The sequence below is a fragment of the Schistocerca americana genome, chromosome 11 (assembly GCF_021461395.2).
Source record: "Schistocerca americana isolate TAMUIC-IGC-003095 chromosome 11, iqSchAmer2.1, whole genome shotgun sequence".
Lineage (NCBI taxonomy): Eukaryota > Metazoa > Arthropoda > Insecta > Orthoptera > Acrididae > Schistocerca > Schistocerca americana.
Window position 1 is genome coordinate 45,517,011 of NC_060129.1, and position 19,956 is coordinate 45,536,966.

A 19,956-nucleotide genomic window follows, 5' to 3' on the forward strand; every position below is an offset into this window, starting at 1 on the left:
GCTCTGTTTGACTCAATGCCCAGGCGTATCAAGGCAGTTATTACGGCCAGTGGTGGTTGTCCTGGGTACTGATTTGCGTGAAAATGTAATCACGTCAGTTCTATTATAATATATTTGTCCAATGAATACCAGTTTATCATCTGCATTTCATCTTGGTGTAGCAATTTTAATGGCCAGTAGTGTAGATCTCTACTGGTGATTGCAGTAAATCAGGCAAAATAGGTCGTTACAGTCCAGGCAATGTCTTGTGTGGTTTGGAGAGTACCGTTCTCCACTACGGCAACCACGCGGCACTTCCCTCCTCTCCTAGAAATTCTACTGACCGTCTCCAAACCAGCAGAACTCTCTGAGGAACGATTAACGGTGCTCAGAAACTGTCGCCACGAGCTTTTCTCGCTCTCTCAAATAATGCGGCAACATTTTGGTCTCGCCACCCGAAAGGCTGCGAGATTATCACCCCGTGTCTCCACCGGAGTGGGGGGACTGCGACGGGCGAAAGTTCAGTTGTGGGCGAGACGACTGCCCCACATACTCCCCGTACTCCGACAGCTCTGGGGAAGAGTCAAATGCAGCACCAGGTAGAAGCGTGTCGACACGGTCCGACGTCTTACTACCCAATTTTACTTGTTATTGCTGTACATTAGCTTTTCTCTGTTTTGAGGGCTCTGCCGGAGCTCGAGTAGGGGCGGTGACGGTCGTGCCGGGCTTCTCGACAACCTCAGCCCTCGGAGGTGCCTGGGACTCTCCAACGTTGGCCACCACCTTTTTGTACTGCTCTGGGGGGCGCTACAGGTTCTGAAACACTTGCTGCCTTGCAAGTGCACTGACAGGTGCAGGCGTCACTGCTGACACGCGAACCTCCATTTGTGTAGAGGCATCAACTTTCGAGGTACGCTCCTCGAGGATCGATGCTGAAGGTGTAGCAAATGCGGGAGGCTGCACGAGCTTTTAGATCTTTTCAGCCTCACCACACGGGATGTGCTTCGGTGTTCTTATTTCTCGAAGTTTGCATTCCTCTAGAAAGATTATGCAGTTTATACATTTGACAAGAGACGCGCAACCGACTCCTTCACGGGTGACCTCGATGCAGTCGCCACACGTCGTTACAGCCTCGGGTCGTACGGCAAAATGCTGGAATTTGAGACAGTCCGTCAGGTTTGGGACTTAAAGCTGTACATTTAGGTGAAGAAAGACCACCTCGGTGTGCTCTGGGGCTTTGTCAGTACTGACCGAGTACCTGACCACCCTTTTCATAATTTTCTGAACATCAACAATTCCCTCCAGGGCCCACTCTTTCTTCAATCCTTCTACAGGAATTTCAACTAGATCCCCACAAGACAACACCTTTGCCGAAGTTTAAGGAACTACGGAGCTCAGTGTCTGTAGCATATTCCCCCGGGCACTTACCTCTCTGTAGGTTAACAGCTTCTCCAGAACTGGACATTTCGACCGACAGTGTCTCATTTTGCAACTGTACAGATTTTAGACTGCTGGCAGCTCCTGCTCAGCCCTTATGGACATATAAAAGTGAGACACTCTTAAAACTTCCTTCTTTCCTTTTTATTAATAGAAACACATTTAGATTGCCACCTCATGTTCTGTTATTCTTTACCGCTTTGCTTTTCTTTACTCCCCCGTCTGGACGGCCGATTACCCGAGCCCTCGTATTAAGTCGGGCCTCTGTGCCCATCGCCAGTCTACCCATCCTACTGGCAGGTGTAAAATTAAAAGTCGAAGGATCCATTTTAGTCCCACGAGCAGCTAGGGAACTAGAAGTCCACCTAGACAGAGCGCCACATACCCGGATAAGCCTCATACAACTGATGCACGCTCAGTTTCCCAGGAGGTTCCCACTCTCGACTGTTCCACCTCGTCAGCCACGCACCTTTTCGGTGCGCTGCGCACCGTAAGATTGAGGGCTTTTTAGACATTCCACCGCTGTGCCCGGAGCTTACGGTGACAGAGGACACGCGGCAGTCGGCGGTCCCCGGCTCAGGTACACCGGAGTCTCCAGACGTGTACTCGGCAAATGAATTCTGAGTCCCTGGGGGGTTTCTTTCAGTGATCATAATGCAATTTCCGAAAAATAAACACACACAGACATTTGTAGACAAACAAAACAGTAAAAGTAACGCTAATCTGAAACGTTTAATGACGGAGCCATAACAACGCAAACTCTCAAACACTTTCATTGTAAGTTTTTATATTGTCTGAGGTAAAATGAGTGTCTGCAACAATATTCCTGGCGTTCGTGATAAATATTAGATTAAATGGACATGCTGCCAACTTTAAAGAATTCTCCAGGATTTGTGTATAAGCCTTTTGAGGTCAGATTAGTGGCAATAGCAGCACCAGCATATTTTCAACATCTGATGTATTCCTTTGTATGTATAGATCACTGCTGTCACTAACATCCTCACCAAATCTTATAAAGTAGCAGGATAGAATAACACACACGGTTCGTGGCCAACTGAAGTTCACGACACCACCTACCGGTATATATGGGAAGGTATTTAATTAAATGAACACGTACTGTAATGGTATTAGCTGACTCAATAAATGACACAGAGGTACCCGAAATTTAATTAAGATGAAATATAATGATATTTAATCACTAACTGGGCATATAAGGATAAAACAAGTGTCCAAACTTGTACTTACAAAATTCAAGCACAGTAAATTAATAGCAATTATTATTCAGTTAGTCGAAGTTGCACGGGTCCTGTTAGTATCAAAATCAAATCTGTATTAACAAAGTTACAAAGGAAATGACATCCAACATCATTTTATAAAAGTGTTTCATGTCATTTCACCAATACACTCTTGATATTTTGGCACATTAATCATTTTAGAAAGATCGCAACACATTTGAATCGACAATTCTGTAACCTGCTTTGCAAAACTAATTAAATTTTACTTGTAAACTTCAAAAATATCTAATTCAAACAGTGTATGTTTTCGTGCTGCAATTGTTGAAACTTATATAAAGACCAGTGGCAGCAGCACTGACAAGGCTGGTATTGTCTCAGACTTTGTAGGGTCAAGTTTGTATCATCTTTGCGGTACAATTAATTGACTTTATTTAAATCGATAAATTGCTTCAGCCACATTATTTCAATTCGACAGACACTTACACTGTGAGTGACCTTTATCTGTTTGCAATCAAAACAAACAAATTACAAAAGTTATGAAGGTGGTGCACACATTTTTAGAGCTATTTACAAACTGTATAACGTAACGTCACTGTGAAATGAGTATTCTGACAGTGCGGTCGGCAGGCTCACCTCCGTGTTGGCGTAGTAGGTGCTCCAGGCAGCGCGCAGGGACTGCTGCCCACCCAAGTCCCACATGATAAAATGGATGTTCTTCCAGACCACCTCCTCGACGTTGGAGCCAATTGTGGGACTCGTGTGCACCACCTCGTTCATCAGGTACTGGTACAGGATCGTCGTCTTGCCCGCATTGTCCAGGCCCACCATCACAATCTTGTGTTCTACAAGCCACGCAATCTCAGTTTCCTTCGATATGGCAGTCTAACACTTACAAACGAATGCACTCTACAATAAGTTGAAAAACATCTCCTTTTACTTTCTGTGTAATATTTGTCATCATAATAAAATGAAAATAAACATCTCTAATGCACAGACATAAAAAAATACAAGGAAATATTTATGGGATATGACACGTGATCGGCAATGACCTCGGGGGAAGCATGCCAGCATTTGTCATATTATTTTGGGAAACCTCAGAAAACCCAAATCGAAATGGTCGAAAAGTGCAAATTCCATCCGGCTGAATATTAAGTACACTGTCTCATTCGGTCGGTATAATTTTCTTTCGATTACACACAATTTTCACAATTGTAAACAATACACACAGCAACATCTAAACTCAAACATACAAACAAAAACATTAGAAACACCATGTGTGTAATATAACAGCTCACTTCAAAGAAGATAGTCTACCAATTGCTTGAACTGTTTACTATAGAATTCCTGCTGCTGCTTCTCTGATTTCATTGTTTTTCAGTGTACCAGGGTGAAGAGCAATAACGATTTTTTGTTTTGTTTTGTGTGTGTGTGTGTGTGTGTGTGTGTGTGTGTGTGTGTGTGTGTGTGTGTGTGTGTGGGGAGAGAGAGAGGGCACATGCGCGAGGGAGGCAATGCATTTGTGTGGCACATGCTAAGTTACAATTTACAATCTTGTGGATGTAACACTTTAACCACTTTTGATCAGCCAGTGGTCACTGCTGGACAAAGAATAAGCTGCAAGTGGTGACATAACATTCCTGTTGTTTAGTTGACTTAAGTACTTCTGTGATTGTGTCAACAACAGGAAGGTGATAACTGACCGGTCTATATCCATGGAAAACTTTTCCAAGCTCGAAAAGGCAACAAATCTAACAGTAGAGGTCTCATATCTCTTCACATGTTATAAATATTATCAACCTGCTTGTAACAGGAACGAACATGAAACATGTCAAATAAAAAAATAATAAAAAAAACCATCACCCTTCAAATAAAAACGGAGAAATAACAAAGATAAAGAACCCCATAAAATCCAGTTACAAGAGTAGTGGGAAACATCTTGAGCACATCACATTTTAAAAGTATCTTGGATTAACACCATGAAGCTGTGTGAAATGAGAATCAGGTAAAAACAGTCTCAGGGAAGATAAGTTTGTTTGAAGGGTTCTGGGAAAGTCCAGTGCATCTCAAAAGATAACCACGCATGCAAGATGCTAGTGTGACCAAATTTTACATTATTGTTGTGTTTGGAATAATTTAAAGTAAGCATGAAAAAAAAAAATCATTAAACTAATTTACACATGCACTGACAGAATTGTTGCAGGCTAATATAGCCCTTATGCAATTTTAACAAAAACGCTTGGGGAACTTAAATGGGAAACCTCGGAAGAAAGAGGACCTCTGCCTTAAATAAATAAATATTAATTAACTGGCTCAATCCAGGTAACACACACACTGTGCAACAATTTTGCTGTCATCTCTTAACATCTCACAAAGGAATTATGAGAGTAAGATCAGAGAGCTTACGCAACATCTCCCGATGCAGTGTCATTTAACAGCTGACATGCAACCACCACAGCTGTTACTCGGACACGAAAAAAAAATTATTTAAATATCTAGAATGTTACAACTAGAAGAAAAAAATGAAAGATGAGAAACTGAGAATGCTGGTCAAATACGGATACAAAATAATAACAAAATAGGTAATACAAAATTGCCTAACTTGCTACTAGCTTTGATCCCATAAACAATGTTGTGAGATCAAACATGACAACAAAAATCTCAGGCAGTTATTAATTTAAATAACTTAAGCTACTATCGTTAATGAATAAAACAAACAATTGTGATGACATGAAAACATGAACAGCATTCTGACAAAATTGTGCGAAGAACTAAGGGTGTTTCATTCCGTGTACTTATGCTAATGTTTATAAATTACTAGTGTATGACGTAAAGTGCTGAATGCAACCCACAATAGTTAACAGCTGTTGATATGTAGCTAACTACTACTCACAGAATAAAAATAAATAAACAGTGTGCCAAATGGCTCTCTTTCCCTTACCTTCATTTCCGAACAGGCTCCAAATTTTAGAAAACAGCAGCCCCATTGTTCTATCACGCAGTGTTATACAAAAAATGGAACTTGGTAAACAATCACCAGCCTATTGCCATCGCAATATGGTACGTCGACGAAAAACCACGTAAACCGTTATAAAAATACTCACTTTCACTCAATGCCACTGGCGACTGGTATCTCTCATACATCAAAGAAGTACTATGAACTTACGTAAATTTAACAAGTTACAGTTTCTAACCTAACATGATAATGAATTAACCACAAATAAAGCTGGCAGGCACTATCGATTCCAACACCTTCTTTACTTGTCGGACACGGAATTGCCATTTACTCCAGTTTCCACAACCTATGTGTAAAGTAGGCCATTTGTTACAGTTAAATGACCATGAAACATGAGGTCTGCGAAAAGGTGTTGTACTATCTATAAAACGGCTTGTACATCACAGAATCGTTAGCATAACAATGTCGATGACTTCTTGACGCTTAGAGCGGTGACTAATGAAGGCTTCATATGGTGCACTTAATCTCATTTAAACGTCACTCTCCCAGTAAAAAATACTATCACTCCCACAGCCTTTCTCTTGTTGATTCTCACTGTGACGTCACGCAATCAGATTTCGCTTGCGCATAGGAAGAAACCTCTGATTGGTCAAGGCCGCCAGCATTGTGCGACTAACGTTATCGATAACAAATGCGGAAGAGAACTATCGATACGGTAGAATATCGAATCAATTGTGAGTTGTGAGTATCGTCGCTATGTCGGTGGAAGGTGATGAATATGAGTTGTATCCTTTTGTAACAACAGCGAAGGCTCATTAATTGATTAAAGTTATAGAGCTCTGTTGTAGAAGTGTAATCAACTCGCGTACTGAAAGTTGGACCTGCCAATGCTATTATGTGGCGCTACGTTTTTCGGTAATCGGAATCGGGCCGAATGAATCCCTTGTTTACATGTTGGCATTCAACTCACAAATGATGTGCAGCAATTACAGAACGAATTAATGTAATTTATTTCCATGATAAAGTAGTTCCTTTTCCTTAAATAATGCTCTGTAGACAAGTCGATATTCCGTTTCTAGCGAAACGACACGCTGAAATAGCACACAAGGTCCTAAGAGTGGATCTAGAGCCTGCCAGAAGCAAAGTGAAAAAGAATTTCTCTATCAACGAAAATGTTTTATCTATGTGAGTTCCCTTTCTTCCAAGTTAGCAGGACAATCATTACCATTTTTCGTTTACGGTGAAGTTTATACTGTGGCCTTTATTTTGCAGTAAAGTGAGGGCGCCAGAAGTACGGAATCTAAGGGTGTGCATGACGAATTTTTTCGAGAGTCTCCTCTCAGTAGTTGAGACAATTGAAGAATTCGGGGAAGAAAACAGTTAACGACATTAACACTGAAGAGGTGAGAGGGAATAACATCCTCAAATATCCTATTTATAATTTTTAAAAAATTGTCTAGCGTTTGTTTAGGTTTGTTCAATTTTAGTTAGTTATTAATAATTTTATTCTAATTAAGCTTTGAACATGTTGTGAATGAATATTACTTTCCTTTATTATTAAACAAATGTATATGAAATTTTGTTGTTCACATTTGAGTGTAATATGGACAAAGCAAATCTGTATTTCTTGATATTGTGTAGCTCTTTTACTTGCAAAACTTTGGACCTATCTTCTGGAGGAGATGAGGTGAACATTCACCTTTTTATGAGCAGAAATTTCGAAGATGTACACAAGACTATTGTATGTCACTGTTAAACATACATTGATGTATTTTTCATATGTGCATTATAAAATGAAACTTAGTTACTGTCACATGTTTCTTGTCACCTAAGTGCATACCTTATGTCGGCAGGAAAAGCTAGCAGTTGATAATTGTTCAGCGTTTCCATGAGGGATGTGTAGGACATTATATATATTTTTAAATCCTTGGTTCCTTTCTGGAATCCAAACTTTTATTAGTTGGTAAAAAAGATTACTGGGCGATTTTAGTAGTTCACTGTTATAGTCTGCAAAAAAAAAAAGGGGGGGGGCAAGATTCGTGTGATTTATGTATATATTAAAACTAGTGTAACTACTACAAGAACTTGAAACCTCAAGAACTGTCCATAGCACATCTTAATGTAGGGCCATTTATAAATTTAAATTTCTGAAACAATAAATGTTATGCACGGGGCAGGTAATGTGATGGACAGGACGTGCCTGATGATTGGCCCTCCAAAATTATATTAAACGCTTTCCAGATGGCTAAAACTGTATAAAGTGGCAGTAGCAACAGAAATAAAGCTGCAGTGAAAGAGTAATGTCTTAAAAAAACAGCTGAAAAACTAAATTACACCATAGAGGCACAATATTTGCTGTAAAAGTTATCAAACTTGAACCTCCCCCCCTACTGTTTTGTACAACAGCAGAAGAAATTATTTTCATCATCTTTGCTGTAGTATGTTCAATCTGTTTACTGACACCACTTCCACTGGCCTAGAACATGTGTCTAGAGCAATGCTGTGCTCTGACCGCTCTAATCACTTCACTAGGATAATTTTTTTACGACGTAAGTCACAGCAACTAATTTCCCAGATGCATCATCTGTGTCGGCTTGTAAAGCAGTCATTAATATCAGTGCTAATTTGAATCTCAGGAACGCGACAGCATAATTGTCTGACTCATCCTAAGAGTAAATTTCATATATTCTTACTCAGTTTTAGGGCTCTGTACCTCAATTGGTAAAAATGAAGAGTCAACAGAAGCGTCCAATCCCACGCATCGACTTTGACCCATGACATAAGGGTGTTGTCGTGTGTGACATCATGACGGCGCAGAGTTAGGTTTGTGAGTGTGGCGTGTTTGTAGAGGTCGTCGAGTTGTGGTTTGTTGTGCTCTCTGTTGGTATGTTCAGGGTTTTCGTTTGTGGGGTGTAATGGGCTCAGTTTGCTTTTGCTCATTATCCAGAATTGTTCGAGTGTCAGTGTGTTTGTAGCGGAATTCGTTTCAGTGAGTTAACGATTTTGTGTGAAGGTTAATTTAGTGTTGTTCACTGTATGTCGTGTGGTAAATTTAGGAAAATTAATCGGTTGTTGTTTTTGTTCAGGAATGGATATGACTGATAAAATTAACAGTGCGCAGGTCAAGGGAAGTGTTCGATCCCAATGTGTGGCTGTGTATGTTGGTGTTGGTATCGGGAGATATTTTGAGCTATATAGGCCAAGGGAAGTGTTTGATTCTAATTTATGGGATCGGGAGCTGCTGTTGAGCTATATAGGTCAAGGGAAGTGTCCGATTCCAGATGATACTGTGTTTAGTGGTATTTGGGGAGTTTTGTGATGTCTTTTTTTTGTTTTTCTTTTGTTTTGTATGGGGGTGGGTGTCTAAATTTGTTTATATTTACTTTGCCCCCACCCAAATAAAACCCCATTTCCCGCACTTGTCCCGTTAGTGTCATTAGGCTTTTTGTGGAAAGTATGTGTGTTTGTTTTTCGATGTATTTTTGTCCTCATAATGTGTACGTAACGACTTTATATGCGCCATATTGGAATCGTGGTTTATGGTCGTTTCTGCCATATTTGTGACGTCATGGGTCAAAGCAGACAGGCGGGATCGGACGCTTCCGTATTTCCAAAATGAAACCCATTTGTGTAGGTTTCCATTGTTGTCATCCTGTTTGTTAAGAACCCTTTTTTTCACATGACTGGGTGGGTGTGTCAGGTTCAAATTTGTCACATACAAAAGCCTGCACTTCCTTGGCTGTGTAAAATATTTAATGTTGTAAGTCAGTGCTGTCAAAGATACAGCCATTTGTGTCACATATTTTGATGATCTAACTCGCTATTGGGAAGTTCCCATGGACATAGAACCACGAAGTTGAGGAAGAAGCAAGGTTTCACGGTACAAGTAAAGGAAAAAAATAAAAATTTGAAAATTGGTAATTTGCAGTTATATCACAAAAAAAAGGTCATTTGTTACCTATTTGTCTGTTCGTCTGCCTGTCTGTTAAGGCCTGTTTTTCTCAGGAATGAGTAGATGTATCAAATTAAAAACTACATTACATACTAAGACATATGCTGGATAATGTAAAAAATTTAAGCTCACTCAGTGCAGACAGAAGACATGGCCATTTGTGACACATATTTTGATACTCGCAGACTCTCCCATAAAAACTTAAAGGGCATTTCTCACTGACCTAGAATCATAAAATTTGACAAGAAGCAAGGTTTCACAGTACAAGTCTAGGAAGAAAATCTGAAAATTGTTAATCAGTAATTATACCACATGAAAAAATATTTTTGTCTTTTTTATTTGTCTGTCTGTTTGTCCTTCTGTTAACCCTCCTTTTTCTCAGGAATGGGTACACTTATATATTTTGACACTCGCAGAATTCCTCGTCAAAACCTATAGGGTACTTCCGTTTGACCTTGTAACATGAAATTTGGCGAGAAGCAAGGTTTCACTGTACAAGTAAAGGAAAAAAAAGATCCAAAAATTGTTAAATTGTAATTATTGCATGTAAAAATTCTCTCTTTGCCATTAGAACTAGCATATTCAGCACCCATCAAAAGCATAATAGAAAAGTATTAATGTATGCAAACATAAAATGTAAGCTGTATGTACGCTATAGTTGTGTTTTAGTAAGTAAATGGAGAATATTTTATTAAATCTTCTGTCTCTTCAGATCCCTTCACTTCCTTTTATATGTTGAATGTAGTCTCATGAACTACCATAGAGGTCTTTACATAGTTGATTCCTCAGATGGCTGAAGTGTCTATATATGATTAAATTTGCACAGAACCCTCAGTGTGCAAGTCTTTCACACACTTGTCCCCCCCCCCCCCCCACTTTTTTCCCCCCTTTCTTTCAACCAGTAAATGATTCAAGTTATGTTGTCTGAAAAAGTGACTGGACTGAGTTCTGGGCACATCTGACACTGAACCACTGCTTAGAAAGCATTTGTTCATTTTTTAGTACTGTTTCTGTACTTATTAAAAGAATTGAGGTATTTATTATTTCTTCTTTTGCACTATCAAATAATTCCTGTGGGTTAGGTACTGTACTGGTGAGACATCACTCATTACGAACCTTTCTTTTAACGTTTCCATCAGTTGATCCTTCTCGGCGGGATGTTGCAAAAAGAAATAGAGAGAGAGAGAGAGAGAGAGGAGGGGGGAGGCAGTGGAGCTCTGCACCAGTCATCTCTTGAATAGCATGATGGGCTCACAATAAATTTATTTTTAAATTTGGGTGCTGCCACATATTTGTCACGTGTAAGGTGGTCACTACTGCAAAGGACTGCTCTCTAATTCCAGTCCAAGCACATGCACTCAAGATAGTCACTTGTTTGTAACAATAATGTGCTGACTGTATTTCATCCTGGGAAACCATTGAGTGTGTAAAATCCATTTGCAGGACATTGTGTTGCACTGGTATTCAGCTTTTTCTTTTCAGACTATGCATCTTGAAAATTATGAGAGATTGTTTCTTGAATACTGGAACCTGATCTTTAATTTCAGGACTCATTTCGTGGAGAGGATCGTTTTCTTTCAAAAGGGCTATCTTTTTATTTCTCCTCTTCCACTACTTCCATTTTACAGACTGGTTTCTGGCAACATCTTTTGAGAGGAACTGATAAAGATCAGGGATGTTATCAGAAATATCACTGTGTCTTAACATCTGGGGCACTTTCTGTGTTGCAAGACACAAGAGGAAGCAAGCCCCTACTAGGAAATTGTACCCACACACTATTTACAGCCTCTAGCAGGTAATTAAAGTTAGCATGATATTGAAACACACACACACACACACAAAGTGGAGTATCTGAAACAGCCAGTACACACATGGGATGAAGCTTGTAAAAGAGAGACTTCTTTATGACAATTTCTGTTTCTTGTTTAAAGACTTCATATGCCTGTTTAACAGGAAGCAACATATACATCTTCTGGTGAACCTCGAGTTTCCCTGTTTTGAAGTTATTTACAGACTTTGTGCCTTGTTTTCCTACTGATTGCACAATAATTAAAGGTGCATCTCTAGTAAGTTCATTCCAATGAGCAATCAGTAAAGCAAAAATGTTGCTAAGTAAAAAATATATATTGGAATATTTACAATATTATGAAAAGAAAGATTGCTATTGACCATATAGTGGAGATGTTGAGTTGCAGATGTTGTTGTTGTTGTTGTGGTCTTCAGTCCTGAGACTGGTTTGATACAGCTCTCCATGCTGCTCTGTCCTGTGCAAGCTCCTTCATCTCCCAGTACCTACTGCAGCCTACATCCTTCTGAATCTGCTTAGTGTATTCATCTCTTGGTCTCCCTCTATGATTTTTACCCTCCACGCTGCCCTCCAATGCTAAATTTGTGATCCCTCGATGCCTCAGAACATGTCCTCCCAACTGATCACTTCTTCTAGTCAAGTTGTGCCACAAGCTCCTCTTCTCCCCAATTCTATTCAATACCTCCTCATTAGTTATGTGATCTACCCATCTAATCTTCAGCATTTTTCTGTAGCACCACATGTCGAAAGCTTCTATTCTCTTCTTGTACAAACTATTTATTGTCCTAGTTTCACTTCCATACACGGCTACACTCCTTACAAATACTTCCAGAAACAACTTCCTGACACTTAAATCAATACTCAATGTTAACAAATTTCTCTTCTTCAGAAATGCTTTCCTTGCCACTGCCAGTCTACATTTTATATCCTCTCTACTTCGACCATCGTCAGTTATTTTGCTCCTCAAATATTAAAACTCCTTTACTACTTTAAGTGTCTCATTTCCTAATCTAATTCCCTCGGCATCACCTGACTTAATTTGACTACATTCCATTATCATCGTTTTGCTTTTTTTTATGTTCATCTTATACCTTCCTTTCAAGACACTGTCCAGATAGACACAACAAAAATACTGCTAAATAAGTAAGATTATAGCCAAAGGCGTTCTTCTGACAGAGACAACACGCACCCATGCCCTAATGCAACTTGCACCCGTGTGACACGGTCTGTGGCTGCCGAGGCCAGACCTGGCGGCCAGACACAGTGGTCACGTGTGTGTGAGTTGTGTTTGTATGAATGTGCTCGTGTGTACTGTCTACTTCAGGAGGAGGCCTTTGGCCTAAAGCTTTCTTATTTAGTGGACTTTTTGTTGCGCCTGTCTGTAATTCGGCATCCCCACTATATGGTGAATAGCAATCTATCCTTTTCATAACATTGTCATTATTCCAGCCTGGATTTTCCTTTGTTTGATATTGGAATATTTACATAGGTTCACTGGCTACTTCTCAACATAGTTGCCATTGCCGAGATATTTATCGTAACGGTGCATTGTCAGTTGTGTTTCACAGGTGTCTGCCACCAATGTCAAGAGTCACAAAGTCACTTCAGTCTGCACCTCAACGTCTTCGTGCAAACGTTTTCCTACCAGAAAAAACATCACGAAGTGGAAGAGATGAGTCACTTGTAGTGTAGGTGGTCAAAGACCTCCAAATGGATTTGATACATTTTTTGTGGCATCGGATGTACGAGATCTTGCATTGTAATGAAAAAGCTTAATGCCTCCCGTCAACATCCCAGATCTCTCATTCTGGATTGCAATTCTTAGATGTCGACGTCTGTCTATACCGATCGGCATTTTTTGCCTCCCCTCATGATAAAAACTAGCACTGGATGACATCACATCAGTCCCAGAAGACTGTGTACACGACTTTTTGACAAAGATTGTCCGTTCGAATTTGATCTTCGCAGGCGAACCACTACGCCGCCAATGTGCGGATTGTTGTTCTGTTTCCGGTGTGACGTACGATACCCACATTTCATCCCCAGTGACGACACGGACGAGAAACTCGTCACCTTTCTCTGCTTACGGCTGTAGGAATGTCAGAGCTGTAGCCAGACGTGTGGTTTTGTCGTCAGTTGCCCCGGCACCTATCTCGCACACACTTTACGAAAACTGAGCCGCCGGTAGTCAGTTTTGGTCAACAGCAGGTGAAGTTGTTGGGATTGACAGTACAGTTCCGAAATTGCATTCTGCACGTTTCGGCGTCACCAGACAGAGTCAGCCGCTACGCTCTTCACCACAAATATCGGTCCGTCCTTCAGCAAATTCCCTCCCAGGGGGCTCACAATCCTTTCGTTTATACGTGCATGGCGAGCACGGGACTCCGAGCCATTGCAGCCTTCCTTCTTTCCAGGGCTGCATTTCCTTGCCCTTCCCCTCCTTTCCTCTCCTCGTTCCTCCCCTTCGCCCTCTCATCTCCCTCTCTCGGTGTCCTCGCTTATGTCGGTCCCGCTATCCTCCTGGTTTTGCAATTTGGTTTTGTTGCGTCATCACCTCATCCTTTTGGCATTTCCTTGTCCCCCTCTGGGGTTTGACCTCCATTACTAAATTTCTATTCCGTGGTGTGAGCCATTTGGGGAAGAGCACCTCACCTGGTGTCTCCGACGTGTGCCCTCCTAGTACATTCCACCTTTTCTTTCACGTTGTTGTCTGATGCTAGGGTGCATAGCCAGCACGGTAGCCAGCCCGTGTGGTGGGGTCGCTATGTACCCTTTTGGTTGAGCCCCCTGAACACACAGGGATCACACTTCTGATACCTGGGCCGTGACCACCTCGTGCGTGCCTCGGAGTGGTTGCTCATCATCCTGGAGCATCTGAACTCCCGGCAATAGCCGCCGTGCCAGACGGCCCTCGCTGTGGCTGGGTTGCGCCCGTGGGGAGAGCCCCTGATTGGAGTGGGTGGTACCAGGGCGGACACCGTGCAAATGAAACGCGTACGGGTCCAGAACTCTGGCCGTTCGGTTTGTTTTCTAATTGTGGCATGTGATTGTGCAGTACTTTTTCAGAATTACCTTTTTTTTAAAGGACTCATTGGTAACCCTGATTCTGTCCTTCTTACACCCTTCTCCAGGCTTTGCAGATCTTATAGTATCCTATACTTGAAGTAGATCAGGTACTATTTCCAGTGGAGTTTCCTCCTTTGTTTTTCGACCAGCATTTCTGCTTTCTTTGCCTTTCTTTCTCCCTTTTCACTTTCAAAGCTTTCTTCTTTTGTAACAGAGCCTGCGTTTGAATAATTTTTCCTGTTTTCTTTCTTTCTGTGTACTTTTTTGAATATTCACTTCACCTGACCTCATCTGATATCAAGATGATCATGATACTTCTTTGATCACACCTTGACCTCCATTTTCTTCACTTAAATAAAGTCAGCTATAACATTGTTTTTATTTATTTATTTTAACAATCAGGGTTACTTATTACCTTATAAGTCAGAGAACCTATTAATAATTTTGACTAATGTCTGACACAGAATTCTAGATTAACACCATAAAAATGATGAACAATTTTAGTGATGGATGGGACAGCTTGCATCGCAAAAGAAAAATCTTATGCAAAAGAATTTAGAAACACTTAGCAGTTTTCAGGTTTTCTAGATTTAATAGAAAGACTGCTGTACCAGAAACAAGCGTAACAGTGAACTGTTTATCAATACTAGTGGGAATTGTCGTCAGCTTGACAACCTACTTTCTGCCACTACCACCTGTAACTGTAAATTTTCTAAGTTGGTGATAAACAAAAAGAAAAAGAAATTGCAGATCGTTTTTATCCTCTATGTGTAATTTCAGTGCCTTAGGATAACACTGAAACTACTCACATCCGTGACTTTCAGATTTTTAAATGTGTACTCACTATGAAGATGACATGTTAAGTTGCAGACGGGCACAACAAAGAGACATACATGTCGAGCTTTCGGCCAAAGCCACCTCCAGAAGGGAAAAGAGAAACAAACTGTGCGTACATTAGCATTACCTCACACCCAAGACTGCTATCTCCGGCTAGAATGCAACTGTACCGTGATGAGTGGAAGCGGCGGTGAGGAGTGGGTTGGGGGGGGGGGGGGCAGTAGCAGAGAATGGGTGGGCAGGATAGGAGCCGGTGCCGCCTGGTGGAGTGTGTGGGAACTAGGTGGCAGGTCGGGGCTGCCGTATGCAGTGTCAGGAGGCTCTGGGAGAGGGTAGAGGGGTGGGGAAATGGAGAACAGAAAAGGAGAGGAGCAGAGTGGCACACAATAGGGGTGAGGGGATATGAACTGGGTGGTATAGGACAGAGAAGTATAAAAAGTCGGATGAAGGCAGCAAGTCGACACTCGGACGATTTCAGGAGAGGAGAATGTTGCGTAAGGATAACTCCCGTGAGCACTGATCCGAAAAGCTGGTGACGGAGGGCGGATCCGGGTGGCCCACGTCGTGAAGTAACCGTCAGATTGTTCGGCTGCAAGTCGTGCCACGGGACAATGTACTTCATCGGCCACATTCGCTATCAGCTGTTCGATCCGGTGGATGGCCGGTCGGAGGTCGTACCGATATAAAAAGCTGTGCGACAGTTGTCGCAGAGCCGGTATACGACACGGGCAGTTTCACATGTGGCCCGGCCTTTAGTGGGGTAAGGTAAGCCCGTGACAGAACTGGAATAGAAAGCGACGAGTGGTCGGGATTGGGAGTGTAGTAGAGACGGGCCGTCTGGATCCTCCTCTGTACTGCCAGCTGTTCTGCTGCACACGTGGGAGTTATCCTTACGACACTTTCTCTGCTCCCGAAATCGTCCCGCCCTCGACGTTCGGTAACCTACTGCCGCACGCCCTCCACGCGACAGTTTCTGCCCCGTCTGTTCTTTCGCATCCTCTTAACACGTCGTGCTCTGCTCTCTGCCGACACACCCACCCAATTTTTCACCTTTGCTGTTGTTCTCCTTTTCCATTTCCTGTTTTGTCCCACCTCCTCTCTCCCCCACTCCCCCACAGCCTTCTGGCACTGCGTGTGGCGGCCTCATCCTCCCACTCGGCCTCTGCTCGCTTTACCGAGCGGTGCTGACCCCCCCCCCCCCCCCATACCTACCTACCTCCTCTCTCTCTCTCTCTCTCTCTCTCTCTCTCTCTCTCTCTCTCTCTCCTCCCCCCCCCTCTCCCCCTCCCCTCCCCTCCTCTCTCCCTCCCTCTCCCACTTCACCACCCCTCTCTGGACTGCCGCTTCCACTCGACACGTTACACTCGCATTCTAGCTGGAGCGGCCAAAGGTAGCAGTTGTGTGTGTACGAGTTGTGTTCAGTTTGTGTGAACCTGTGTACGTTTTTCTTTTCCTTTTGGAAGAAGGCTCTAGCTAAAAGCTCAATGTGTAACAGTCTTTTCCACTGTGCCTGCCTGCAACTCGACGTGCTACCCGTAAGGTGAGTAGCGATCTGTCCTTTTCTTAATATTGTCTATATTTGTTGTCAGATTTTTACATTTCACTCGTAGGCTCAATAAGTCTCTGAATGCCTTTGGTAAATATTTTTCAGAAATTCTAAACAGATGCCAAAGAAGAAACTGCCGCAGAAGAGAATCGAATCACAGCTATTTGTTTTGGTGGGGGACAGATCTGAATTCATTGGGTTGAGGAAAACTGTACGGTTGTGGTAGTAACTGGCAAACAGCAGTAATTATACTTCGTCACCTTTCAGCTTTCTTAATGATTTACTCAATTAAATTTAGATAGCATGATTGTTAATACAGATTATGTTTCTATAATGTCTTTGTCTTGTGTAAATGAATACTTTGGCTTGTTCCACACATCTGAAGGAACTTACTTATTTATTGAGCCTGTGAGTCTAGGACCGTACAGTGTACGAAAGATACTTGATTTCTTAATTAGTATACACATTTCTTGAAATTAATTTTACACACAGCATTTTAGCAAAAGGTAGTGTTACACTATATTTTATTAATCTATACACCTCACAAATACATTCTTAATTGCTGCTACAGCTTTTGTTTTTCTAGGTTTGCCTTACTGTATAGAAGCAGTGCTTGACAAAGTAATCCTTTCAGATGATTTGAAATTGTTTCTTCCCATTATCACCTTTGTGCATTTGGGTAATGCACTGTACAGTTTGACGCCAGGATGTAGTATGACTTCCTGTAATAGTGCGCAGTATCAGGTGTGGGCACAAAGTGGTAATTGGAATCTTTTATTGTCCTCCAGACGCGTCTCCTGATGTGACCAAAAACTTAAGAGAAAACCTCAGTTCACTTCTGTGTAACTTGCCTAATCGTACTTTCATCGTCCGACAATTAATTGTGAAAATTACAGTCTTGTTAGTGGTGGGCACGATTAGACATCCTGTTAAGCTTTACAAAATGTCTCATGTGAAAACTACGTGGAACAGATAGGAACCCTGCTCGTGATGGAAATATGTTGGATCTAATAGCAACAAATAGACCTGACCTCTCTGAGGATATCCACTACAAAAATTGGTACCAGTGGCCACGAGACGGTTGTGGCAACAGCGATCGTCAAAGTAGAAAACAACTGAAACAAGCAGAAAGATATATTTGTTGAGTAAACTAGATAGCAAGTCAGTATTGTCCTGTCTCAGTGGGAACTTGAAACTTTCAGCACAGGTCAGGAGCATGTAGAGGAACTTTGTTTCGAGTGTAAAACAATAGTTGATGATGCACTGGGTAGATATGTACCCAGTAGAACAGTTAATAATGGGAGGGAACCTCTGTGGTATACAGTCACTGTAAAGAAACTTCTAAAGAAACAGAGATTGCTGCACAATACAAGGGTCGAATGAAAAGTAATGCCCCCACCTTCGTTAGTTGGGTTTGGATGGGAATATTTTAATAAATTAAATGCAGAAATAATCCTTAGAATGTGATCTTTAATTACCAATATTCACTTTTCCACATAATCACCAGCCAATCGGATACATTTCTGCCAACGGTGACAAAGTTTTCTGAAGCCGTCACGGAAGAAGTCGACACTCCGTTTCTGCAACCACTGTCCTGCAGTTCTCTCGACGTCTTCAACAGAAGCGTAACGGTGTCCCCACAGATCGTGTTTCATTATCGTGAACAGATGGAAGTCAGACGGTGCCGAATCTGGACTGTACGGAGGATGTTGTACGGTGATGAGATTCAGTCTCCGAAGTTCTGCTGTGGTGGCACGCGAAGTGTGTGGTTTGGCATTGTCACACTCCAGGAAAACATTTACGTTTTCCTTTCAGAACCTCATTAGCTGTCGTTTCAGAGCTGCAGTTTCTCTCCGAGTGATACGATGATCGTCCTGAATCAATCTGTCAACATTTTGCTTGTGAAACTCGGTGGTTGCTGTCACAGGATGCCCAACTCTTTGTTTATCACGCAGGTGAGATGTTCCCACCTCAACATCTGTAAACTTACTCGCTCAATGACACACAGTACTCACATCGACACAACTACCCTGAACTGCTTTCATTCTCTGATGAATCTCCTTTGGGGTGACACCTTCTGCTGTGAAGAATTCAATGACTGCACATTGCTTTAATCGCATTGGCCGATCGTCTGTGCAGGGTTCCGTACTTAACACTAACAACACACCCGTTCGATGCTAAGATTTCCCTCCGACTGTTGAAGAGTTGCGAATGTGGAGGCATTACCTTCCAGTCAACCCTCGTAGTAGTAAACAGAGCATAGGGCTACAGACGGAGAGATGCTGAATGAAACGCATTTGGTTGTCGGGAGAGCAATGTGTGATGCCTTCAGTGAATACTGTAGCAGAATATTGTCAATTAACATTTTATTAGTGTCTGTGGTGGTAAGAAACAGCTGAAATCATTAAAATTGAGCAAAGCTCGAGGGCGCAATGGAATCCCTGTTATGTTACATACTGAATTGATGACTGTGTCAGCTACCGTGTAATATCCTTGACTTCAATTTGTTGTAGAATCTTAGAACATATTCTGAGCTCAGATGTAATGAGGTATCTTGAATAGAATGACCTCCTCAATGCCAGCCAACACGGATTCCAAAAACATCTGTCATGCGAAATCCAGCTCTCACTTTTCTCGCATGACTTACTAAAAGATTTGTGTGAAGGCAGTCAGATTGAATAACATCGGGGAGAGGCTACAACCCTGTCTCACTCCCTTCTCAACCACTGCTTCCCTTTCACGCCCCTTGACTCTTATAACTGCCATCTTGTTTCTGTACAAATTCTAAATAGCCTTTCGCTCCCTGTATTTTACCCCTGCCACTTTCAGAATTTGAAAGAGTATTCCAGTCAACATTTTCAAAAGCTTTCTCTGCGTATACAAATACTAGAAATGTAGGTTTGCCTTTCCGTAATCTATCTTCTAAGATAAGTTGTAGGGTCAGTATTGCCTTATGTGTTCCAACATTTCTACAGGATCCAAACTGATCTTCCCCGAGGTCGGCTTCTGCCAGTTTTTCCATTCGTCTGTAAAGAATTTGCATTAGTATTTCGCATCCGTGGCTTATTAAACTGATAGTTTGGTAATTTTCTTACCTGTCAATACTAGCTTTCTTTGGGATTGGAATTAATATATTATTTTTGA

The 19,956-nt window shown here is 41.7% G+C and overlaps 2 protein-coding genes across 3 annotated transcripts in view; one reads left to right on the top strand and one right to left on the bottom strand.

Annotated features, from left to right (window-relative positions):
• Positions 1-6,228, bottom strand: part of LOC124553624 (ADP-ribosylation factor-like protein 5B) — a 52,081-nt gene extending 45,853 nt beyond the window's left edge. The window contains exons 1-2 of the mRNA XM_047127478.1: positions 5,590-6,228; positions 3,285-3,493 (exon numbers count right to left, since the gene is read on the bottom strand). Coding sequence (XP_046983434.1) covers positions 3,285-3,493; positions 5,590-5,635 — 255 coding nt within the window. The 5' untranslated portion in view covers positions 5,636-6,228. The remainder of the gene's footprint in view (positions 1-3,284; positions 3,494-5,589) is intronic.
• A 648-nt stretch (positions 6,229-6,876) lies between these two features.
• The window catches only part of LOC124553625 (phosphatidylinositol N-acetylglucosaminyltransferase subunit P), a 35,442-nt gene continuing 22,362 nt past the window's right edge, over positions 6,877-19,956 (top strand). For both annotated transcript variants that reach the window (XM_047127479.1, XM_047127480.1), the window contains exon 1: positions 6,877-7,007. The gene's annotated coding sequence lies outside the window, so the exon portion shown is untranslated. The remainder of the gene's footprint in view (positions 7,008-19,956) is intronic.